We start from the raw sequence: 26,144 nt of genomic DNA, 5'->3' as shown, positions 1-26,144 counted from the left end.
GACGACGTTGAGGCCAAGATAACAGTGTTTTACTTCTCCACGACCTCATCCGTGGAAATTCTGTCGGTGTGCGTATATAAAACTTGGTTGCCTCTGGGAACGTCTCTAAAATCCATATCTATGGAAAACAAAGGCAAGTCTCATGCTATTGTAGTATAAAAATGAAAGTACAACGATATTATATACTACAAACCGAAGTACAATGTTATTATCGTATAAAAAACAAAATTATGATAACTATTTAAATGCATTAGAAACTAACCTTAAACGGTAGCATAAAACCGTCAACGGTATACTTGTGTACTTTCTTGGATTCGGGATTGGCCTGCTTAAATATTCTAAAATTTTATATATTCTCAAACATTCCACACATCAACCCCGAAGTATAGGTCCATAAATACGTACCCCATGCAAACCTGCAATTTTCAATTTGTTTATTATAATTAGGTATTATTGTATTTATACACAATCTTTAAATGTAATACCTGTTCCAATCATCTATATTATCAACAAGCATGTATACTGTCGCGGGAATGCCCGTTTTAACGTCCCGTCCGTGGAGACCTTTCAACATAAAAACAAGTTGGATAAGCATTACAACATCTTCATCTTGAAGTGATAAATAATTCGGAGACATAATGTAGTAGTCTTCTAAATCTTTCAGCCGCAAACGTGCATCAGGAATGTCTGGGAACAACTGAGCCCAAAGATTTGAATTTGACCGACCTTTTTCGTCATGGAGTAAATCCACATAAGGACCAACTCTTAAACCACAAATCAAAATATATTCAGTTTCACCAAAATCCAATTGCATCCCCTGTATCTCAAAAAGAAACCTCCCTATTTCAAACACTTGTTGAGACCTTACTTCATACAACATCATCAAATGCACAAGTAAGGGGTCACCATGGGGGACATGCATTCCTAAGAATCTTCCAAACGGCGAAGCTTCAAATAATACTCGTTGCGATTGTGCTAGGCGCGAAAAATAATCTTTAATGATCGTACCCACCATGTCTTTTAAAGTTAAATCTGCTTTTTGATTGAGATTATCGCGCTACAAAATATATACATTTAATTTCATATAAAATGTTAGTAATTGAAAATAAACAAGGTTTCAAAATTACTTTTCTAATTCGGTTTATGAAATAAATAGCAACGTACTTTTATATAATAATAAATAGTTCATATAAAAGGACAAAAAAAGGGAAAAAACCATTTTAGGTCATTTCGCGGAGGCTACAGGTCATTCCGCGGAGACCCCTTTACGAAGTGGCCTAAAGCTCCACGGAGAATCATTTTTGGTCATTTAATTTAATCCATGGAGGCAATACATCAATCCGCAGAGGACCCTCTACGGAATGATGTACATCTCCATGGAATGGATCTTCTCAAAATTCAAATGACATGTTAATCCTAACATCTACCAAATCAAAATTTGTATATATTCACGACAATCAATTTTCTTAACATTTAAATCACACACACACACACACACACACACACACACACATATATATATATATATATATATATATATATATACACACACACACACAATATGACATTAATCAAAAGAGGGGAATGTGAGAAATACCCGAGTGCCGGATCCATCGGCGAAGATATTGGGGAAATTGCCCTCCATTGGTGCCAAATTTCGCCAGAAAATGACGTCGTTTGATGTCGTTGTCGTCGGGTTTGAAGTCGTCACGGATAGAAGGTCGAAGTCGAAGAGGAATCAAGGGACAATGAGGGACCAAAGAGGGTACCATTTTTGTCAAAGAGGAGAGGGGTGAAATTACAAAAATACCCCCTCTCCGTGGAGATTTCTTCCTTCCGCGGAGCCCATAGAGGCTCCTCCGCGGAATGCGTGACTATACCCGGAAAAGTGATTTTTTGTTGGGGATGTCAACGGGGGCAAACGGGAGCGGAAATAGCTGCCCCCACCCCCGCCCCCGAAATCAGTTGTTGCCCCCGCCCCCGGTCCCCCCGTTTACACATCCCCCGATCCCGCCCCCGTTCCCCCGGTTTATTGGCTTAAAATTCGATTTTTTTTTGTTAAAAAACTGCTTTGTCCATAGCAAAAAGACAATTTTTAATAACTTTAAAAAGCTTAAAACTTAGTCTTTTAGAAACTAAAAAATTAAAAATCCAACATTACAAATCCAATATTACAAAACGACAATTCCAACAATCTTACAAAGACAAATCCAACATTACAAATGCAAAATACGACAAATCCAAAATTACAAATATAAAATAACATGTCCAAAAATATATGACCAATTCACTACATCTTCGGTATCCATTAATTTCCTTCAACACTTCATTCATTGACATTTGAATATCATCCCTAAATAAATAATAAAAATAATTATTATTTTTATATCAGTTTATTCAATACAAAACGACAAATTGAACAATCTTACCTTAATTCACTCTTTGTCTTCATCGGAATGTACATCATCATCATCAATAACACAACCTAACAAAGAAAAAATAAATAAAGGTAATAAGCAAATATATTAAAACGAATAAAAAATAATGGTTAAAGCAAAGTCATACATAACTTTTTACCCGCCCATATCCAATTTTGAGTGCATATGATAGCTTCAATTGTTGATGGAAGAAGTCTACTCCTATGTGAACCAACGATTCTACCACTTGTATCATTAACCGTGTTTGAATCATTGGGTTGATTCGGCTCTGCTGAAGACATGATTACAAAAATCTAAAAATGGTTCACACAAATATAAAAATCAGCATTATTTTTTCATAGAAATAACAAAATCTGTAAACAACTACAATAAGATCCCATAATCTATCAACATTAAACTTATATAATTATGGTCAAGTAAAATAAGCAAAGGAAATTGGTGAGAAAACATAGCAACAAACAGTGAGAAAATACAGTGACAATATTAGAAAAAGAAAGCTTAACAGTGGATTAGTGGATAAGAGACAAACCATACATACATACAATTCTCTTATAAAAACCAACATAATAACAACAAAAATCGACAACACCACAGCTACTATAATTAATAATATTCAACGACAAAACATTCTTGCTCAACCATCATCACAGAAAGCTTAACAAAGCTTGTGTTAATATGAGTGCAAATTAATTTATATATCAAAGAATGATAAAATTAATTAACATGGACCAAAATAAAGAAGAATGTATGAGACAAAATCTTAATACTTAAATCACTTATCTATTCCATATTGCACCACAAGGCACAAACGATACAAAGTACACAAACTGAGATATAGAAATATAGAATACAACACATCAATACAGCACCAAACCATAAAATACACAACAGAAAACCATGAAATACACAACAACAATTCAACAAACCATAAGTTACAGTGTTACATAGAAATCAGAGGTGAGAAACAGAAATCGTGAGCCAACAGTCGAGGGTAAATCAAAGTATTAAACAATCCATAAATCAAATTTTCAAGTCTCAATTGTATCAGAGAAGGAAAGAAGGAAATTAAGGGTACATTACCACTTACCGGGATGTGAATTCATAGGCTGAAGACCGAATAAACCCGATTCTGATTCGTTGACGTGAAGGCTGAAGACCCGTGAAAAGCTGTCGGCAGGCGGAACGGTGTCAGCGACGGTGACAAGAAATGTCAAATACGATCGCGTCTTGGGTAGGAGTTGGAGAAGTCACGGTCGTATTCTCGTCAATCTCCAGAGTATGGTGTGACTGTGTGAAGCCCTAAAATTAATATTAGATTCTCATTTGTATTTTACATTAAATATATTTTTTTTATATAAATATAAACAGGGCACCGCGGGAGTATGGGACGGAAATAATCATTCTCGACCCCGGTCCCGAAAATAAATGGGGGTTAATCTTGCCCCCGTCCCCGGCCCCCACTCTGGAATTTTTAAAAAAATTAGTCTAGTACGGTATCAAGGTCCCGCAAGGGTTTTTGATATCCTTATTTTTCATGGCTGAGCTTTGAATTTCCCCAGATAAGAGGGTGTTTGAGATTACTTTTCAAAATGATTTTTTGAACTTTTACCTTTTCCAAAAAGTTAAAAGCTTAAAAAAATGTTTGACAATTCTAAAAGTCATTTTAAAATTATTTTTGACAAAAAGAAAAATAAATGATTTTAAAAGCTAGATATTGTGACTTTTTGTGACTTTTGGTTTTTGCTTCATCAAAAGATAATTCAAATATATCTTAAAACCTTCTTTTACAAAAACTACAAGACAAAAAGTCATTTTTAGCCCGTATTTTGATAAGCCTGCCCAAAATTAATATGTATATATAATATATAATATTTAAAAACAGATTTAGGACCAAAAGCTTCAAATCGCTAACAATTATGGTAAAAATCGGAAGCGGTAAAAATTTACTACTCATTTTGCTTTCCATTATAAGCCTATTTATATAACTTGAGCCTGTTGCCTCGATTCAATTTCAATCAATCAACCAGAAAAACAATGGAGACAGAGACGACCTGCAACAATCTACCAAACTTTGTATCTTCATTCGTCGACACTTTTGTTGACTTCTGCGTCGGCGGTATATTCTTGCCGGAACCTCCGTCTCCTCCGGTTTTCCAAACTTCATTCCCTTCCCCTGAACGCCTAATAGCAATCGGTGACCTACATGGCGACCTTCTCAAATCCAAGCAAGCCCTCCGTCTCGCCGGTCTCATCGACTCCAACGACCGCTGGTCTGGTGGGTCATCTACCCTTGTCCAGGTCGGAGACGTCCTCGACCGCGGCGGTCAGGAGCTGAAAATCCTCTACTTCCTGGAGAAACTTAAACGCCAGGCTGTTAAATCGGGCGGCAATGTGATCACCATGAACGGGAACCATGAAATCATGAACGTGGATGGCGATTTTAGGTACGTGACCTTGTCTGGACTAGAAGAATTTACGAATTGGGCTGATTGGTTTTGTATCGGTAACAACATGAAGAGTTTGTGTGATGGATTAGAAAAACCTAGAGATTTGTACGAAGGGATTCCTTTAAGCTTTCCTCGTGTGAAACAGGAGTACGTCAAGGGTTTTAGATCTCGGATCGCTGCATTGAGGCCTCAAGGTCCAGTGGCAACCAGGTTTTTATCAAAGAATTTGACTGTAGTCGTGGTGGGCGAATCTGTGTTCGTTCATGGGGGAATTTTGCCTGACCATGTTGTTTACGGGTTGGACAGAATCAACGAAGAGGTTAGGGATTGGATTAGTGGATTGAAAGAGAAGGTAGCTTCCAGTCTGGTGAGGGGTAGGAATTCTCTTGTTTGGTTGAGGAAATTTTCTAACGAGGTAGCTAAGGATTGTGATTGTAGCATGCTTGAGCACGTTCTTTCAACGATTCCAGGTGCTCGGAGGATGATCATGGGGCATACTATTCAAGAAGCTGGTATCAATGGAGCCTGCGATAACAGAGCAATAAGGATTGACGTCGGTATGTCTCGAGGCTGCATCAATGGGTTGCCGGAGGTGCTAGAGATTAACGAGAATTCAGGCGTGAGAATGAGAATTTTAACAGCAAATCCAAATCCGAATCCAATGTATCACAATAATAATCATGATTCTGGGGGCAAGGAAAGTATTGGTTTTTTGATCCCTCAGCAAGTGGAAGTGGAAGTTGAGGCTTAAATCAACACACCACACCACATTTGTTTGTTTCTAGTGTTAGAGGATTCCAGTTACTATTCCAATTTCCAAACAAGTAATGAACGGAATTTATTTAGATTGGAGCTTCCTTGGTTGGTTGTTTAAATAGTTGATATTTTATTTTGTCCAACTCTCTTTTATAACCCAAAAAAATATAAATCCATTATTAGTAGGCCAAATACAAAAAATAACAATAATATCATTATTATCTATTATAGCATTCTAGTACAATTTTTTTCTTATTAAAGCGTTATACTTTCAAAAATCTATCCAATTATAACATTCTACTTATACCTTTAACAGTAAAATTGCTTTGTGTTTAGTTGATGTTGCTATAATTGGTAGAATTTTCAAAGTACAAGTATGAATAATAACTGAAAGTAGGATGCTTTGAATAAACAAATAAATGTTTTTTTTCATTTAGCTCTTATTATTTATTATTCATGATGATTGAACAAGATATCAGAAACACTAGGAAGTAGGAATGAATTGAAAACAGGAGGAAAATCCAGAACCCACGGCCAATTATATTCCCTGGCAGCCCATAAACATATGTGATTGGTTTTTTCCTATATCATAAAGCGCCCTATGGATAAAGTCTGCAAGAATATGTTATGTTTAAGGTTGAATGAACCATCTGGCTAAAGTGGTGTTTCTGATGGAGAACAAACATTCTTAACATTTTCTATAATCCAAGCACCCGACCAAAATAAATAACATTAAGGAGCATGTTCCAAACTGAAGTGTCTTTTTATTACCACACATCAATACATACATACATACATACACCCGTGTTAAAAGTAACAACATATATTATATAAAAAAACACAAGAAATGAAATGATAAAAAAGTAAAAATCACACAAATCTGTTAAATGGCTTCCTCCCGATGGAAAATGAAGAATCCACACTGAAATCCCCTACAGAGCCTGGAGACTTACGGGATCCTCCTCGGGTGCTTGGAGTTACAGGGAAAGAAAACCTCCTTTGAGATGAGACGGACATGGAGGTGCTGCCCGGAGTGCCAGGCATCCTATCTTTAGGATTACTTGTTGGTCTTGCTTTAGCTTTGGCTGAGAGTGTAGGACTCATGTAGTTTGGGACTGAAAATGGGGGGCAGCTCATCAAGCTATCATCATCCTTCACTGGATAAGGAGAACCTCCTGTTGCTCTTGGTTTGGAAAATTTCATCATTCTTGATGATGGAGGAGTCATCTGTTGTCTTGTTCTTGAAGGAGCCATGGACCTTCTCGATGGTGATGATGATGATGGTCTAATCGCTTGCTTCTGCCGCCCAAGGCTTGACTGAGGACTTGGTGTGGTCAGTTGATGATTCTCCACAGCAGATTGGCTATTCAAAGGCAGTTGACGCTCTAACCAGTTCCACCACCATGGGTATCCCATTAGAGTGTTTTGTGCTGATTTTGGTGCAGCTTTCCACAACTGAAGGAAGATTATTAGAATTAAGAGACCCAAATATTTTTCATTCATTCTCAATGGTCAATGTTCATGGATTTGAATGTAACATAATGCCATAAATAAACATGTTGGTAGATTTTTTATTATTGTCTGAATATGAGAGCTTCAGAGTAGCTGCTACCTCTACCTGGTGGGAGTATGCATATGCCATGGCTCTTTCTCGCTTATTCAATGCCTCCACTTTTCTGTGCAACCTTGCTTCTCTTTCCTCTTTTGTAATCAAGCTAGCATCCCAATCTTCATCACCCATCTCCAACTACATAGAATTTCCAAAATAAACAATTTTGCAGGAAAAAAAAAAACATGAAGCATGATAGCGCGGGACCTCTCATTCTAAAGTAAATTGGTGTCAAAACAATATTACAGCAAAACCTACTACATGGTCATTAGGAACCTAGCAAAATCAATTGGCCATGAATATGATACACACACACACACACTAAAACAGGTAAAAAAAAAAAGCAAGCATGGCAGTTCACAGACAAAGGCAATCTTATTCTTACTTGGTTCTTGCCAACCCCTGAGGCTGAGGCTGAAGCTGAGGTCTTCTGTGCTTGGCATTTGAGTGCTTGATTTTCTATTGTTTGCATTCTACGTGACTGAATCTGCGTTTGAAGCCTAACCAAGAGCTGCATCTGTTTCATGGCATTGACTGTCTGTCGCTTCACGTGTTGACCTCTTACCACTCCCTGAAGCCTCACAAGACCTGTCAAACCTCTAAGCTTTCTCCTTTCCTGCATTATGTACAAATCATAATCATAAATGGTCCAACTTCTCAGCAGTCAGAGACTAGAGTATGAGAGTTTCAATTCACATGAGCTCTTTTGCAGAAACAAGGATGTTGAAATGCTTACCATGTAACCTCTATAAGCAGCCTGGATCCTTGTTGCAGAAAGGTGGCGTTGTTGTAGAGTTGGTTCTGGTCTGTCGCTAATAATTTTTGTTTGTTGATGAGCAACTCTAGGAGGAGGAGGAGGAGGAGGAGGAGAGGTGGCCCTTGGGCTTGGAGGAGGAGGAGGAGATTGAGGCCTTCCAGGTTGTTGTGTTTCTGATGATTGCTGGGAAAGAGTAGGAGGATGAGGATGAGCCATAAATAAATTCTGTTGGTCAACTTCCCCCAAGATTTTCTCAATACTGCTTGGCTCTCTGAAAAGGGGAATGAATGATCTGTTCCCACCTCCATGTTTCTTCAAACTTTTCTTCTCAGCCTCCTGCAACACCATTTCTTACAACGTAACAACAATAGAAATTTTAATTAAAATCCCACGGCCCAAAATACTACTTACATTCACTGGCTTCTTCTGTTTGGAGTTTGATGATGTACAAAACCTCTTGATTGCAGAAAACCAACTCCCTCTCTTTCCCATGTTCCTAGCATTAGTTTATTTATCACCCACCAGACCCTGTAATGTAAAGCCCCAAGGAAGATAAACCGATCAACTTTTTCCCAACATGCCAAATATGAAACCTACAAAATCAGGTAATACAATACTATAAGAGGAATGCAAAACCCCTCTCTCTGTCTCTCTCTCTCTCTCCCCAACTCTTTAGAAATCCATGATTAAATCTAGAATCTAGATGCATGATTACACAATCAGTACAGGAGTTGAATCACCAGGTTAGGTTATAGAAACACTAAGATCGTGGATCCAACCAATCGAATTAGTAGAATTTTGCTAGGGTTCATGATAGAATCACCTAAACGAAGAGGTGATATAATCTAGGTTGAACTTTCCTCGGAACGTAAAATATGAAACCAATTATCTAATCGCACAACACACAAAGCAATTTCAGAATTTCTCACCTTAATTCGGAAGAATTCTCTGTTCAATTACCCATGGGGGTGGGGTTTTCTTCATGCGATTTGTCCAGACAGGAAGGATTTTCAGTTTGAACTGTGTTCGTGTTGTGTTGGGATCTTTGAGAAGAAGAAAGACTTTGTTTGTTGGGTACCACCACCACCTTTTTAAGGTGGCAAGACTAATTCTTGTTTACGAAATTTGTTGTGCTGTTCAACCAACTTTACTACTATTTTTTTTTCTTTATTTAACAACCGTTTCGGTGTCTGAATGTGAATTAGTGGTATTCATCATCATCAACTACCATTATTGTTACTTTGCGTGCGGGGTCACGGTTTCTCTCTCACCCCGACGGCGGCGCGTGGAAAAACGGAAAGGACGTGGGGTCCACAAACGTCTTTCTAGGCACTGGTGGAGCCATATTACAGATAACTTTAGGCGACCGGTTCTGCAAAAATAAGAAAAAACAAGACTAATAAATGTACGAAATTTAATAAAAATTACAGAAATTGTCAAAATAGATATTCATTTTGTAGGTGATATATACGTGCAATCACAAAATCGATTTGTTTTATGAATATAAAAACCTTATTTATTTATTTTTTTTGTAATTTCATGAAAAAATAAAAGCTCAAAATTCTCTAAAAAAACACTTTCAAACACAACTTTTATTGTTGATCATAGACACCAATCTTTTTTTTCAAATATAATAACACATTGAGTTGATTATTTACTAACTACTAGATCCAAGGGCGGACACAGGAATTAGTAGTAGGGGTTGCGCAATTTTTTTTCCCGTCACACATAATATAAAACATTAAAAAAAAATTCCGGTCAAACATAATATAAAACATCTAATACAATTTTTTTTTCTGGTTAAACATAATATAACAACAATCTATTAAAATTTAAATTTGTCCTCTTCGTGTAGACATCTTTTGAAACCGCTCCATTACTTTTTCATTCTCAACTTTCGCAAGTGCTTCGGTTTCGACATTACAAAGCAATGCGTCGTTCAAAAATTCATCGCCAATTTTGTTACGCAAGTCGGTCTTCAAGAGCTTCATCTTTGAAAAACAACTTTCTACACTTGCGGTCGCTACGGGTAATATCAAAGCCAACTTTAATAGCTTATAAACCAAAGGATAAGACCGATGCTTCCCCGTACTAACCATCAAACGAGAAAGGTTGGAAATTCCTTTCAAACTAGTGAAGCGCTCATCTTTGATGCAAGAGTGATAAAATATCTCAAGTTGTCCTTCAAGGTCTATCATATCTGAATTATCAAAGTCATACTTGTATAACTTACCCAACTTCAATAACTTTGATTTGTCAAATTGTGCAAATGAATCACAAGGGCTCAAAGCACCCATGTATTCTAGTAATTGAGTGTTTGTTTCACTAAATCGATCCCGATATTCTGTAAGTTGCATATCTACCACCATGTTGAAGATTTCAACCTCAAAATGAAACCTATTAGTCTTTGTAGTCCTACGGTTTCTCGCACCAATATACAACTCTTCCATATCCAAAGTATCAATTTCATGTGTTTGACAAAAAGAGGATACTTTTGGCAAAATGCTAGCAAACCCTATGTTTCTAAAAGATTGCGATGCCTCCATTGTCCCTCTAACCATCGAAGCCGTTTCTAAAATGTCTAGATCTTTTCTTTGAAGTTGCTTTGACAATGTACTCGTGAGGTGTAAAATGCCATACATCATATGTAAGTAAAACACAAACTCATATGATTTAAAATATGCTAAGATTCCAGATGCTTGTTGACGGTTTGCCAATGACCCTCCCTCCTCTTTCACAAAATCTAAAACTACAAGAACATCCGCAAACAACTTCATCAAACTTGTGAGTGTTTTGAAATGTGTGACAACCCGTAATTTATTCCCTGACGGTAACCCATTTCCGTCAGTAAAATCGTTTGTATTTCAATTTTTCCGTTAACATTTTGGATTAGGTCATTTAAATTAAGACCTTTATTTTGACCTCATGAGTGTCCAAACCCATTAGAAACGCGTGAAAATACCCTCGTTATTTATTTGGAAAAAATTTAGTTACGACTAAGTCGTAATAACGACAATTAATCGTGTACGACCATAAGTCTCGTTTAACGTCGGTATCGGGTAGATTTCCACCAGACCATAAACTCAACCCCTATATAAGGGATTAAGTGACCACATTTTGAAGCTTTTTCACTCTCTTAAAACACTTTCTCTCACTACTCTCTCTCTAAAACTCGAGTTTGATCCAAAAACACCCCTTTCAAGCTTCAAATTGGTAAGTAATCTATCCTAGCTTGTTTCTAAGCTTGTTTATCATGCAAATTCGTGTTTAAGCCATCCAAATGCATCAAAAACAAGTGTTTGCGGTTTGGGAACACCTCCCAAAACCGTGAACTCCTTTAAATGGGGTTTTGGAGCCCCAAAACCCTTCCAAACCACTTCTAGTGCTTAGTTATGACCTTTGGACTTGCAGGAATGGACTTAGAACACCAAAATCTTACCATTTTAGGATTAAACATGAGTGTATGTTTCAAGAACATGCTTGGACCATAAACCCTCATTCATAGACCATAAACACCTTTTAAGGTGTTAAATTGCCCCTTAAACACCTCCAAAAGCTTCTATGAGCCTCCATGAGTGCATAGAACCTTATATTCCTTCATGAGATGCACCAAAACATACACAAATGAGTAACACTTGAGTTTACGGCCCAAGAACATTCTTGGACCGTAAACACCCCTTCTTAGACCATAAACTCCTCCAAAGGGTGTTAAAGTGCCCTTAACACCTTGTATGGCTTAGAATTAGACCTAGAACTTTGTATGCTTAACCTACAACCACCAAAACACATGATTCATGGACAAACATGAGTTTACTACCGTAAACTCATGTGTTTATGGTAGTAAACTAATGGGTTTGAGCCATAAGAACATTCCTATGTGCACATACAAACCCTAATGCTTGGATCTAGGTTTCTCTAATTGAACATGCAATGTATCCAAGACTTTGATTGATAGATCTAATGAAACATTCATATCATAACACATGAAATCAGATCTGAAAGATTATCTTGAATTGCTTGCTTGAATCTTCTTGTCCTTGGAGCTTAGAGTCACAATTGTCACTCCTCTAATGGCTTACAAACACCAACTTAGCAAGAGGATGATTAGAGAGAGAAAGGAGGGTAAGAAAATTCGGCCAGGGTTTCTTTAATCACAAGGGTGTCGATTTTCTTAGCCTTAAGGGTCTATTTATACTAGTGAGCCTCCTAGGGTTTCACCCTTAAACCCTAATTGGATAACTTAGGCCCTAAGCAATCTAATTTCCTTATTGATAAGCCTTGGACGATTTCTAGGCCTTTCCTAACCCTAAAATCATCCACTCCCTTATTCATAAGGAATCATAGCCCAAAGTACAACTATCATACAATTGACAGTTTATGCCCCTTTATTCAATTAAGCACTTTAAGTCACCAAATTAATTCCTAATTAATTTATGACTTATATTAATCAACTAACAATATTATTATTCCTTATATTATTCTCATAATATTTCTTCTCTCATTATAAATCATCCTGTCAAGTTGCTATGGTGAAGGCAACCCAAAAAGGACCATGCACAATCGGGTCAAATACTTGCCAAATATAGTTGCAGCCTTAGACACTATTCCAACAGTCTCCCACTTGGATAAGTCTAGTAACTATATACACAAGCATAATCCGATTAGCAATCGTAGCTCTCAAAGACGTTGTCAAACTTTGATCTTATTAGTCCTATCCTTTAGATAAGGGATCATACAGTCCTCTGTTTAGATATCATGCGGACAATTCTATGGAACCAATTGTCTAGCAGTTGGTTTCTCGATCTCAGATTTATTTGACATAGAACTTAATCGAACACATCCATTTAGTTCTGACCGGGCCCGACACATAAGTCAAATCAAATCATCGAGCGACCGAGATATCACTTTTACCCTCTTAGGATAAAAGTAACAGATAAACTTCGACTTATATGCATTTACTTATTCATTAATCAACTATACACAACAATGCGTTTTATAACATCAATTTACTGATGCGGTTTCGCATTATCAATGTACAACCAATTAACAAATAACAAACCATATATCTAGGTTTTAAGACCATATGATATTATCGTCTTGCGATCAACCTTTTCGTCACATTCCATAAGGTGATTCCAGCAAGCGCGGGTTTGTTCCAATGCTCAAAACTAGTTCATAAGCACTCATGAACGTTGCAGCAAACTTTTGCTATGTCTAATACCATTTAGACAATCTACACACCAGTTCATGACAATCTTCATTCATACCTACTTCCAGCATATGAACGATTGTGGACAATTTGAATAATTCGATTATTCTTAATAAGCTCAATTATTCTGGAAGTCAAAACATGCAAAATGAAACAATAGCTAAACAACTAACATAAGACAGTAACATTACTCATAAATAATACTCCTTTATTTAATCATCAAATGTTAATTACATTTATCTATTACACGTTTCTAATACTATCTAATCTAAACTAATATCATCCTTCAGTCCAATACTCCTAGCATGCTGCAAGTGCTTAACCCTGCTCAGTCCCTTCGTAAGCGGATCTACTGGGTTATCTTCTGATGATATCCTCTTAACCACGAGGTGTCATTCTTCTACCCAATGTCTAATGAAATGATATTTTCTGTCAATATGACGAGATCTGCCATGATCCCTTGGTTACTTGGTCAAGGCAACCGCTCCTTCATTATCACATAAAATTTCCATAGGCTCCTTTATGGCAGGTACAACTCCAAGATCACCAATGAAGTTCTTCAACCATATTGCCTCCTTTGACGCTTCGCTCGCTGCAATGTACTCTGATTCGCATGTTGAATCAGCTATGGTTTCCTGCTTGGAACTCTTCCAAGTTACTGCTCCTCCATTAAGGGTAAAAACCCAGCCCGACTGCGAACGGTAGTTGTCCCTGTCGGTCTGAAAGATGGCGTCACTATACCCTCGCACCTTCAAGTCATCACTCCCTCCGAGGACTAAAAGCCATTCCTTGGTCCTCCGAAGGTACTTAAGGATATTCTTGACCGCAATCCAATGGGCTCTGCCAGGGTTCCCTTGATATCTACTAACCATGCTCAAAGCAAAGGCTACATCAGGGAGAGTACAAGTCATAGCATACATGATTGAGCCAACTGCGGAAGCGTATGGTACTCGGCTCATTTCTGCTATTTCATCTCCGGTACTCGGACTTTGAGTCTTACTCAACTTGGCATTACTTTGTATCGATAATTCTCCCTTCTTCGAATTTTCCATACTAAAACGCTTTAGTACTTTATCCAAGTAAGTGTTCTGACTAAGTCCTATTAGTCTCTTACTTCGTTCTCTCACTATCCTTATACCCAAGATATAGGAAGCCTCTCTGAGATCCTTCATAGCGAAGCACTTCCCGAGCCAGGACTTAACCTCCTGCAGTGTTGGGACGTCGTTTCCTATGAGTAGTATGTCATCGACATACAGAACGAGGAAGCTGACTATACTCCCACTGGCTTTGACATATACACATGATTCATCTTCGTTTCGTACAAATCCAAACTCTTTGACTTTCTCATCGAAGCAAAGATTCATCTGCGAGACGCTTGCTTAAGTCCATAAATGGACTTCTCAAGCTTACACACTCTATTTGGATGCTTCGGATCAACAAAACCCTCTGGCTGAGCCATGTAAACATCCTCAGCCAACTTCCCATTAAGGAAAGAAGTCTTGACTTCCATTTGCCAAATCTCATAATCATGAAATGCGGCAATAGATAGCATCACTCTAATAGACTTTATCTTCGCAACTGGTGAGAAGGTCTCATCATAGTCAACTTCGGGAGTTTGAGTAAAGCCCTTCGCAACCAATCGCACCTTATATGTGTGTACATTCCCATCCATGTTGGTCTTCTTCTAGAAGATCCATTTGCACCCAACGGTCTTACGTCCGGGCACATTATCAACCAAATTCCAAACTTGGTTGTCATACATGGATTGGATCTCGCTGTCCATTGCCTCCTTCCATTTTGCAAACTCCGGGCCTGCCATGGCTTCCTTATAGCTATTAGGTTCATCTAGATTTATTAGTGTACCATCACTAATATACGTGTCCCCTTCGGTAGTAATATGAAAACCATAAAAGTGGGGTTGAATTCTAACACTTTCGAAATGTATAAGAGGTAAGGACTTGTCAATTGGTTCAACCGGAGTTTCCTCCTCGGGTTGAGCACCAGCGGTTGAGGTTCCTTCATCAATCGATTCTTGAATCTCTTCAAGCTCGATTTGCCTCCCACTGTCTCCTTGGCTTATGATTTCTCGCTCTCGGAAAACCCTTCTCCTCACAACGAAGACAACATTGTCATTCGGTCTATAGAAGAGATATCCAAAGGATTTCTGCGGGTAGCTGATGAAAATACATCACTCACTATGAGGTTCGAACTTGTCGTGAGTATTTCGTCTTACGAAAGCCTCGCAACCCCAAACCTTGATATGTGTTAACGAGGGAGCTTTCCCTGTCCACATCTCGTGAGGTGTTTTGGCAACCTTTTTAGTAGGGACTCGGTTAAGGATATGGGCGGCAGTCTCTAAGGCATACCCCCAGAATGAGATAGGTAGTGAAGCACGACTCATCATAGAACGAACCATGTCTAACAAGGTTCGATTACGCCTTTCTGCCACACCATTCAACTACGGTGTCTTAGGTGGCGTCAATTGCGAAACTATTCCACATTCTTTGAGATAGTCGTGGAATTCAAGACTTAGGTACTCTCCTCCTCGATCGGATCGAAGCATCTTGATTTTCCTGCCCAATTGATTCTCTACTTCATTTTTGAATTCTTTGAACTTTTCAAATGTTTCTGACTTTTGCTTGATTAAGTAAATATCCTCATATCCACTATAGTCATCGGTAAAAGTCACATAGAAGCGGTTCCCATCCTTTGTGGTTGATCTAAAGGGTCCACATACATCGGTATGTATGAGGTCCAATAAACCCCCACCCCTTTCACATGTGCTAGTGAAGGGTGACTTGGTCATCTTTCCAAGTAAACAAGATTCGCATGTGTCATCTTCCCTAAGGTCGAATGACTCCAACACTCCATCCTTTTGGAGTTGGGCTATGAGCTTTTTGTTGACATGTCCAAGACGACAATGCCACAAGGATGCTCTATCCATACTATTGGAAGAATCCATGCACAAAACATCATTTCCTAGGTTATCTACAATCATAACAGTTTCATAAATTCCATTACATGGCATTGCTTCAAAATATAAGACACCATTTAGATAAGCATAAATTGAACCATTCTCATTATTAAAAGAAAATCTAAATCCTTGTCTAAACAACCCATGAAACGAAATGATGTTTCTTGCCATTTCTGGAGAGTAGCAACAATTATTCAAATCTAAACATAATCCATTACTAAGCACTAGAGAATACACTCTAATCTTGGTCATAGGCGACGATCTTCTGTTCCCCATGATTAGATTTATTCTTCCACACTCCACATCCCTATTTCTTCTTACTCCCTGCAACTCAGAACAAATGTGGTAACCACACCCGGTATCGAGGACCCAAGAAATAGCATGAGATGAATCATTAGATTTAATTGTGTAAATACCTGCAAAAGACGGCTTGATCTTTCCTTCCCTGATGGCTTGCAGGTATTCTAGGCAGCTTCTCTTCCAATGCCCTATTTTGTGGCAATGGTGGCACTCTGTGAAACATCCCAAAAATACCACCAAAAAATTTTTTCGATTTTTATTATAACAAAACCCACGAGACTGACTATCACATAATAAAACCATATGCTGCGTCTCAATAACCATAATAAAATACTGTGAGAAAAACTATGTCACAACTGTATCCAAACATATCAAGAAAACTAAATCAACTCCCAGGACAAAACTGAAGCTGTGGTGTGTGCGATGCCATCATCCCGAGCTCTTCCCTTTGCTTGCGGAAGTACCTGAAACCAAAACTGAAACTGTAAGCACGAAGCTTAGTGAGCTCCCCCAAACTACCACATACCATACAATACATATAAAGCACATACTGGGCCTTGCCCACTACATCAGACCGAAGTCTGGAACTAGCTGCATCGGACCGAAGTCCGGAACTGACTGCATCGGATCGAAGTCCGGAACTAACTGCATCGGACCGAAGTCCGGAACTGGCTGATCATGGCATAGCATATCACATATCAACTAATATAAACACATATACTGCATACTGCATCGGAACAGAGTCCGGAACACATAACACAAACATGCTTGAATCACAAAGACATCAAGCACTCTAACTACTGCATCGGACTAAAGTTCGGGACTACTGCTAACTAAACGGGCCGGCATTGTGGCCGTAGACCCGTTCCTACTGAAAGGAAACTCACCTCGTGAACTGGCTGCTGTGTGAATGGCTCTGGAAGCTAACTACTGCTGCTCCGGTATCTCCCCGGCTACAAGTCCATAAACACACTCAATCAAATGCTAAACACTGCACTGGGTAAAATGACTCTTTTACCCTTGGTCAAAGTCAACTCTCTCGGTCAAAGTCAACCCACAGTTGACTTGACTCGCCGAGTTGGGCCGCCAACTCGCCGAGTCTCTAGTCTCACTTCTCAACCCTACTCGTGGCTACTCGTCGAGTATGGCATCGAATCGACAAGTACCCTCTTGATCCAAGAACTCAGACAATCTTCATCCGACTCGCTGAGTCATATGAACAACTCGACGAGTTGTTCTTGAGCTAAGAAGATTGCCTTGGACTCGCCGAGTTGTATGAACAACTCGTCGAGTCCCTCCATTACTGAGTCTGTCCTCCAACTCAATGAGTCCACTCTACTACTCACAGGCTTCCACTCGACATCACTCAAAAAGGGGAAAAACGGGACTCGCGACTTGACTCGCCGAGTCGTTCTTCCGACTCGCCGAGTCACATCCATGCAGCTACCCTAAACTCGATTCTGCTTGAATCCAGCGTCTGAAACTTATAGATCTGGGCTTCCTTAACTCAATTAGCACGTAAAGATTCTATCTTTACGTGCCCAAAAGCGACCAAGAAGATAATAAGGCTCAAAAAGCATAATAAAGGCTAGATCTAGGGTTCTTATGCAAAGCATCTTCAAAAAGGCAATAGATCCGGGCTCTACAACTCCTAAATGAACAGAACTAGGGATATCTCGACCTATTAAGGCATCCAAACAACTATAAGGCTTGGAAAAAGCATCAAACTAGCCTTAGAAGAGTTCTAATGGAGGTCTAAAGCATAAAACAGAAGGAATCCGAGAAATACCTCAATGAACTCTGATTTTGCCCTTGGATATTTGCTCTACACCTCTTCTCTTTGCTCCTTTCTTCTTCTTCTTCTTCAATCCTTCAAAATCCACACACAAAAGCACTTAAAACAATAAGGGATGGATTAGGGTTTTCTCACAGCTCTCTGAGGGTGAAGGAGGCGAATTTGGGGCACATAGCATTGCTTAAATAGTGAGCAACCCGGGGATTTAGGGTTTCTTCCAGGCAGGCAGACTTGCCGAGTCCCGAATATGGACTCGCCGAGTCGCCGACTAACACGTGCACAAAAACTCGACCCTACTCGTTGAGTCAGGCCATAGACTCGCCGAGTCCCTCAATAAAACTTTTAAATAAATGCCACAGGAACAACATACCAGAGATGGGGCGTTACACTCTGCCTCCTTTGGGTTAGGGTTGGGCTTAGCAGGATCAACTTTGGTCCCACTAGAAGAGGAACCATCTCGGGACTTTCCCTTGCGGTGGCTCTTAGACGGAGCCTTCCTCTTCTTGCCCCTTCCTTGCCCAATTGCCAAAATAGGAGCAACGGGTGGATTGGGAGTTGGTGCAACAGACTTGTCCTTGAGGTTGCTCTCAGCAACCCTTAGGAGACCTTGGAGCTTACTTAGGGTGACCTCTTCCTTGTTCATGTGGTAGGTCATCCTAAATTGATTGTAACACAGAGGCAAGGAATGAAGCACCATGTCGATAGCCAAATCTTCCCCAAAGTCGACATTCAACTTGTGAAGAAGATCGACATACCTTTGCATATTTTGCAAGTGCACGGTTAGAGATTCTCCATGTCCCATTTTAGTGGAGATCATGTTAGTGAAGATCTCGTAACGTTCCTGCCTCGCGTTTTGATGGTATCTCTCCAATAATTCTTGATGTATTTCATACGGATACATGTCCTCATAGGACTTTTGGAATTCGGCGTTCATTGTGGCTATCATGATGCAATGAACCTTCGTCGCATCACGTTCATGAGTCTAAAAAGCAGTCATTTCAGCCGGAGTAGCGATTTCTAGATTGATCTTCTCGAGCTTCTCGTCAAGGACATACTCCTTGTCCTCGTAGCGAGCAATCGTGCGAATGTATCTTATCCATTCGCTAAAGTTCGTTCCATTGAAAGTTACCTTTCGGCAAAGGCTCATCAATGTGAATGAACTAGCAGCAGCGTTGTTCACGTTCGACATCTACAAATAGAAAGGACAAAGATATATTAGAATTTGAATCCCTAATTACCACCCAATAAGAAAAATTAGGGCTAGGATCCAACAACAATATTTACATATTAGAAAAGGGATGCCGCAATCCAACATGCAAACAATTTGAAGGTAAGTGAATGACGATTCACTAATTCTCCACCATGAAAACATAACCTTAAGTTCTAAATGTATTGAGAATTCCTAGGTTTCGATGAGATTCATTGAACTTTTCAATGACATGTTTAAATCTCGATATGCCCCTCTCGTTTGTGACTGGGATACCGAGGATCACAAAGTGGGTGTGAATAACCATGCAAATCTACATGGTGCCTTCATTGTAACAATCACCTACTCGATGTGCCGGTAAACCACACACGCTCCACCGAACTATGATAAACAATGAATCACCCTTTGCCACCTATTCTTAGAACCAATTAGTGTGCCGGTAAACCACACACGCTCCACTAACTTCTTAGCAAGGGTGCAAAGTGTAATTTCATGGGATTGCATCAATTCACTTTTCCTAAAGTAACTAGGATTTGGGAATTTGAAAAACATGTAGTTACTTTGTATTTTAATATTATACTTTTAATGAGGAGATGAGGTTGCCCTATCCTACCCGTTCGGCTAACGACCCTCCACCGATCAAGCAAGCGGTGGGTGTGAGTGTACACCCATTAAGCGCCATTTTATAGGCAGCAACCTTATACCAACCTTATAGACCGGCTTCGTGAATGAGGCCTACTAACGGTAAGACTAGCATTTTAATTATACATATATATATTAAGCTTGTAATCATATAGAGTATAGGGTTGAATTTTAAACTTGTAAAATTCTAGGGTTTGAAATTTAAATTGTCTAAATTAAACTTTTAATCACAAAACATAAATTTCAAAACTTGAGGACAAGTTTTAAACTTTTCAAAACATAAGGGATCAAATAACAAATAATTCAAATTAACCATTTAATCTCATAGTTATCTATATTTGATTTATTTTAAATGTTTCTTGCAAAACAATTTACCAATTCAATTAAAATAATCAATCAATTATCACATAAGGAAATTATTATTCAATTAATTGATAAATATCTTTAATTAGGTCAAGGATATACTCAAATATATGTTAAAATCGGATTTATATTGACCCATTAAGACAAAGGCAAGTTTCGATAAGATAAACAGCAAGAAATCCCGAAACTAGCTCCTTCTGACGCTCGAACTCGCCGAGTACCACAATGTACTCGCCAAGTTGAGGCCTACTCGCCGAGTAAACTATGGTACTCGCCGAGTTCATCAGGTAGAAGGACAAAAAATGATTTTGCAATCAACAATCAAGCAACCAATGCATCAATTCAATAGAAACCAATCAAGGCTCTGATACCACTGATGGGTTTGAGCCATAAGAACATTCCTATGTGCACATACAAACCCTAATGCTTGGATCTAGGTTTCTCTAATTGAACATGCAATGTATCCAAGACTTTGATTGATAGATCTAATGAAAACATTCATATCATAACACATGAAATCAGATCTGAAAGATTATCTTGAATTGCTTGCTTGAATCTTCTTGTCCTTGGAGCTTAGAGTCACAAATGTCACTCCTCTAATGGCTTACAAACACCAACTTAGCAAGAGGATGATTAGAGAGAGAAAGGAGGGTAAGAAAAGTCGGCCAGGGTTTCTTCAATCACAAGGGTGTCGATTTTCGTAGCCTTAAGGGTCTATTTATTCTAGTGAGCCTCCTAGGGTTTCACCCTTAAACCCTAATTGGATAACTTAGGCCCTAAGCAATCCAATTTCCTTATTGATAAGCCTTGGACGATTTCTAGGCCTTTCCTAACCCTAAAATCGTCCACTCCCTTATTCATAAGGAATCATAGCCCAAAGTACAACTATCATACAATTGACAGTTTATGCCCCTTTATTCAATTAAGCACTTTAAGTCACCAAATTAATTCCTAATTAATTTATGACTTATATTCATCAAATAAAAATATTATTATTCCTTATATTATTCTCATAATATTTCTTCTCTCATTATAAATCATCCTGTCAAGTTGCTATGGTGAAGGCAACCCAAAAATGACCATGCACAATCGAGTCAAATACTTGTCAAATATAGTTGCAGCCTTAGACACTATTCCAACATAAACTCCCCAAGAACCGTAAACTCCTTTTCCTAGGTCAATTCAAGTCCCAATCACTTCCTAAGCCATGGAATCAACCCTAGAACATTCCCTTGTGCATTGTAAGACCATTTAGCATCCAAGAACACACCACCCATGAGTTTACGGCCGTAAACTCATGGGGATATGGTCATTGGACCGTAAAATCCCCTAAGGGCTTACTCTTGAAGAGTAAACTCCTTATCTAGGCCCTACACACCCTTAGATGCAACCCGGATCATTCTAAGCACTTGATATAAAGTGTTTTCGCGCCTCGGAGTGTATATTCGTAATTAATTAGTATTTCAAGGTCTAATTAGATACAAATGTATATCTCTTCATATTACATAGGAGCCTCCCGTGTTTTCAAGCCCCGAACTGACGTTTAGCACCCAAACCGACACATTCCTCGACTGGTGAGTTCATACCCCTACGCCTTTTTCGAAGTTTTTCAATGTTTTTTTTTTGGGGGGGGGATACAAGCAAATTATAAATGTTTTCGAAACATAAAACTGATGTAATTCTATAAATATCTGGCAAACTTTTGGATATCTTTACCCCTTTTGTATTATGCGGAGCATAAGGGATGTTTTCTGAATATAACTACATAAATTTCAATTACATTGTAGGAAACAATCAAAACAATCAAATTATTATGGGAATAATTTGGGATCTTCATTTCTTGTTTTACGAGTTTGGATTTCATGCAGAGTCAATAGATAAACTATGTCTGATTCAGTTTATCTGAGTTTAACTTAGAATATCATGCCATATAATTTCTTTGTATTCAATTGTTTATACTCTATTATGTTTCAAAACGATTATGATATTTGATAACGACCGAGTACACCGTGAATAATTTAATACTAGCTTGTGAGATTCGTCCTCATTAAACCCTTCGGGTTATCAGTAAATCCTCCCCGGAAGTATAACCAGAGTCTCCTGGAGGGAGAGCGTGGAATTTATGGATAGATCTATTCGGGACTGACAGTCCCACACCTTAACTGCTAGCTACAGTTAGGCGCGCACCCCTGGGGTGACATATTCTGGATATTGTCCGACGCCTGAAGAACGTCAAGGAGGTATTGGGTCAGATTTGCATGGTTATACGACTCACAATACGTATTAATATAAATTTATTCACGGATGTTATATCTTCCTTTAATCTATAGTTTTATGTATTAAAACTATCTATTGTTGTACTGGATGGTATTCCAGGGTTTTCAATCTATAGTTTTACGTATTAAATTATCTACTATTGTACCAAGTGGAATTCGCAAATTTTAACTTATGTTTTCTTAACATACTAGTAATAATCAGGGTTTATCTTATAGAAATCGACAAACGTGATAGAAAATATGGGATTTTCTTGGATAACAACTGTTTCAGAAAAGCAAAGGAAACTTGTTCTTTTTCGTAAACAAACTGCTTATGAACTCACCAGTTTTATGCTGATTTTTAAACTGCTTGTATTCTCAGGTTCTCCTTAGACAAGTATCCCGCGTTCTTTTGCAGAAGACGGAGCATATGGAAGTCACGACTTTATTTTGTTTAGACTAATATATCTATAAGACATGTACAACTTTGTTTTCAAACAAATGTAATGATTCTATGTAATGTAATGTTTCGTGTTTACTATGCTTACTATGTACATTGGTTGTGATATTACATGACATCCTCCGCCCCGGAACGTTTCCGCCATCGGTTTCGGGGTGTGACAGATTGGTATCAGAGCCCTTGTTTATAGTGAACTAGTATACCAAACCTTACATGGTATAAGACTATAAACACTAAGGGGCCGAAGTGCTCTGAACTAAAAGTATACTTTAAAATATAAGTATTTTTCAAAAGTATACAAGTATACATAACCGCCGGAATCCGTAACCTCGAGTAGAAAAAAAAAACATAAGTAATTGGGTGTTGTACATTGCAGTTAAATCTGGGCAGTTATGTAGTTGTGTCTAGGGTCAATATAGCCTGATCAACTATATTCATTCGAGACACGGCCAACATGTGCTTGAGAGTGACTGTGGTGTGCAGCATGCCTAAAACTTACCAAATACCCAAACAATGAGTCGTCGTCGCAGCGAAACATAAAATACTATGGGAGTATTTTAGCCAAAAACCGAATACGTCGTAGAAATTCATTATGAGTATTGGTACTCGTTCCTTCTTTAGCGATGGTTTATCTGCTTTGATAACTCTTTCCTGCTTATCGTTTATAGAACCCTTTATCTGTCATAATGAGATATCTATTGTTTCATATCTCATATTTCAATTCAAAGGACTTACCATCCTCTCTTTCCTAAACATTCTAAATCATCATTCCTCCAAAGAAAGGACCCAACTCAAGGAACAACAACTCTCCGCCACCGTATCCTTCTCAATTCGACCCTGTCCAATTTCAAGCAGCTGTTACTGCTGCAGTGACGGCTGCAATGGTGCTCTTGAACCCTATAAGGTCCAGTGGACCAGGAAGTAACACCTATCCCTACAACCATGAAGATGATCAGGAACACCAGAATGAACGTAATGAGAGTAAAAAGGTTTTCTGGAAAAAGCGAAAGGGTCAGAGTTCACAAGGACCCTCCAAGAAACACAACACGGTGGCAGTTCAAGCTGCTACTACTCCTGTCGCTGCGTCTACAGCTCAAGCACCTACCACTGGGTATGCTGGTAACCTCCCTTGGTGCAACAGGTGCAGTTACCACCATCATATCCCTGGCCCGTGTCGTGAAAAGTTCTGCAACAATTATGGCAAGAAGGGCCACCTTGCGCGAAACCACAAAGCACCGACTCAACCAACCAATCAAGCTTCCGGATCGAGTACCGATCAGGTCTGCTATGGTTGTGGAGAAGTCGGGCATTTCAATAGGAACCGCCCCAAAGCAGCAACCACCAACAACGCCGGGATAGTTCTAGCTATGAAGCAGGAGGAGACAGCCGTTGATCCCACCGTCGCCGCGGGTACATTTCTTCTCGACAATTCTCATACTCGCATTCTTTTCGAATCTAGTGCCAAAGAAGTTTTATTAGTCATTCATTCAAGTGTCCTCTTAAAAATAGTCCTCGTCTAATAACCGAAACATTTACCTTCAAGATGGCTAACGGTGACGATAGATTCATAGGTTGTACCCTTACCCTGAACGATCATTCTTTTCCCGTCGACCTAATGCCAGTTTCCATAAAGAGCTTTGATGTTATCATTGGCATGGATTGGTTGAGTCCCAATCATACATATATCCCTTGTTACGAAAAAGCCATCCGTCTTAATCTCCCTTCTGGTCAGACTCTCATAATCTACGGCGATAAACTTAGTTCCAATCTTCGCATCATTTCTTGCATCAAAGCTCAAAAGCTTCTGCGAAAGGAGTGTCATGCATTTCTAGCTCATGTAATCAACGAGAAACAGGAAGTTAAAGACCTCGAGAGCATCCCCGAAGTCTGTAACTTTCCTGATGTCTTTCCTAAAGAACTCCTAGAAATTCCTTCCGAACGTCGAGTTGAGTTTTGCATTGTCACAACTGTAAATTTTGAGCCATGTAATCTATATATTCAAGTTAATGTGAATCAAAAACTTCAATCAAACACATCATACAAGTACTACAAGTAGTCATCAAACAATTGGAAAACCCTAGAAGTTCTTGTTAAGTCTATTTTAGACTAGAACTTCATTATTGGCTCCAAATGGACCAATAAGCTTCCAATTGGACTATCATGGGTTTAGAACCCTAATTCGGCTCTAATTGGACCCACACTTATTTATTTTAACATTTTGGGCCATATTGGGCCTAGAATTAAATGAATCAAAAGCCTTGATACATGAATATCCTAAACTAGTCCAATAAAAATATAAAAATCATACTACATTCTTTTAAGCATAAAACACACTCTAACTAACTCAAATTTTGGGCTTAAGGGAAAAAGCCCAAATTTTTCTTTTCCCTTTCAAAAATCTCGGCCCAAAGGCCCAAACCCAAAGAGAAATGGAAGTGTTGACTTAATGCATGCCACCTCATTATTATCCAAAGGATATCCATGCATTATTCTCATTTCTCCATGCAACATCACTTCAAAATCACTTCTCCCTTCTCTCCTCTCTCACTCTCGGCCATACACACATACACCCACCAAAAATCTCTCAAACACTCTCTAGATCACTCAAGAACATCTCTCCCCCCTCCATCCAAAATCTCGAAAATTAGGAAGCATACAAGAAGGTTCTTCCACAAAAAAATCAACATCTAAGGTAAAGTTTTGCTTGGATCTATGATTTGTATTCCTTATTTATCAAACATCTCTTCCTAATCCATGCAAAAATCATGATCTTGCACTCTAGAAACCCCCATAATCTCGAAAAGTTCATCAAGGAGTGCAAAGGCCAAAAATCACTTCATTTCTTTCAATCTTTCTTCAAAAACCGAATCAACACCCCAAGGTGAGCTTCATACCCCCTATTTTCTGTTTTTATGAGTTTTGTGGGGGGGGG

At 38.8% G+C, this 26,144-nt stretch overlaps 3 protein-coding genes and 1 long non-coding RNA gene across 7 annotated transcripts; 1 reads left to right on the top strand and 3 right to left on the bottom strand.

Annotated features, from left to right (window-relative positions):
* Nucleotides 1-2,123: 2,123 nt before the first annotated feature.
* Nucleotides 2,124-3,751, bottom strand: LOC145058282 (uncharacterized). 2 transcript variants are annotated; one of them, XR_013686307.1, is made up of 4 exons: nt 3,526-3,751; nt 2,566-2,731; nt 2,430-2,485; nt 2,124-2,353 (listed from the first exon to the last, which is right to left on the bottom strand). It is a non-coding gene; the product is annotated as an uncharacterized LOC145058282 (long non-coding RNA). The 2 variants fall into 2 exon arrangements; XR_013686306.1 differs by having other exon boundaries at nt 2,128-2,353; nt 2,578-2,731.
* A 679-nt stretch (nt 3,752-4,430) lies between these two features.
* LOC145056590 (shewanella-like protein phosphatase 2) lies at nt 4,431-5,730 on the top strand. The gene has a single exon (XM_079004285.1). It carries the CDS (start codon nt 4,473-4,475, stop codon nt 5,634-5,636), a length of 1,164 nt encoding a protein of 387 aa, XP_078860411.1. The 5' UTR covers nt 4,431-4,472; the 3' UTR covers nt 5,637-5,730.
* A 653-nt stretch (nt 5,731-6,383) lies between these two features.
* On the bottom strand, nt 6,384-9,219 carry LOC145056589 (protein IQ-DOMAIN 13-like). Of its 3 annotated transcripts, none has more exons than XM_079004281.1 (6): nt 8,937-9,219; nt 8,419-8,600; nt 7,987-8,343; nt 7,636-7,866; nt 7,254-7,388; nt 6,384-7,096 (listed from the first exon to the last, which is right to left on the bottom strand). In XM_079004281.1, the coding sequence occupies exons 2-6, from the start codon at nt 8,497-8,499 to the stop codon at nt 6,512-6,514; spliced, it is 1,389 nt and encodes a 462-aa protein (XP_078860407.1). In that variant the 5' UTR covers nt 8,500-8,600; nt 8,937-9,219; the 3' UTR covers nt 6,384-6,511. The 3 variants fall into 3 exon arrangements, with proteins under 3 accessions (XP_078860407.1, XP_078860408.1, XP_078860410.1); XM_079004282.1 differs by having other exon boundaries at nt 8,419-8,535; XM_079004284.1 differs by having other exon boundaries at nt 7,260-7,388; nt 8,937-9,217.
* Nucleotides 9,220-9,274: 55 nt separating this feature from the next.
* On the bottom strand, nt 9,275-10,784 carry LOC145060039 (uncharacterized). The gene is made up of 2 exons (XM_079007777.1): nt 9,888-10,784; nt 9,275-9,379 (listed from the first exon to the last, which is right to left on the bottom strand). Exons 1-2 carry the CDS (start codon nt 10,782-10,784, stop codon nt 9,275-9,277), a joined length of 1,002 nt encoding a protein of 333 aa, XP_078863903.1.
* Nucleotides 10,785-26,144: the final 15,360 nt, after the last annotated feature.

The sequence above is a fragment of the Lactuca serriola genome, chromosome 6 (assembly GCF_051521515.1).
Source record: "Lactuca serriola cultivar US96UC23 chromosome 6, Lser_US96UC23_V15, whole genome shotgun sequence".
Lineage (NCBI taxonomy): Eukaryota > Viridiplantae > Streptophyta > Magnoliopsida > Asterales > Asteraceae > Lactuca > Lactuca serriola.
Note: the sequence above shows the minus strand (reverse complement) of the source record. Positions and strands in the feature narration are given on the sequence as shown.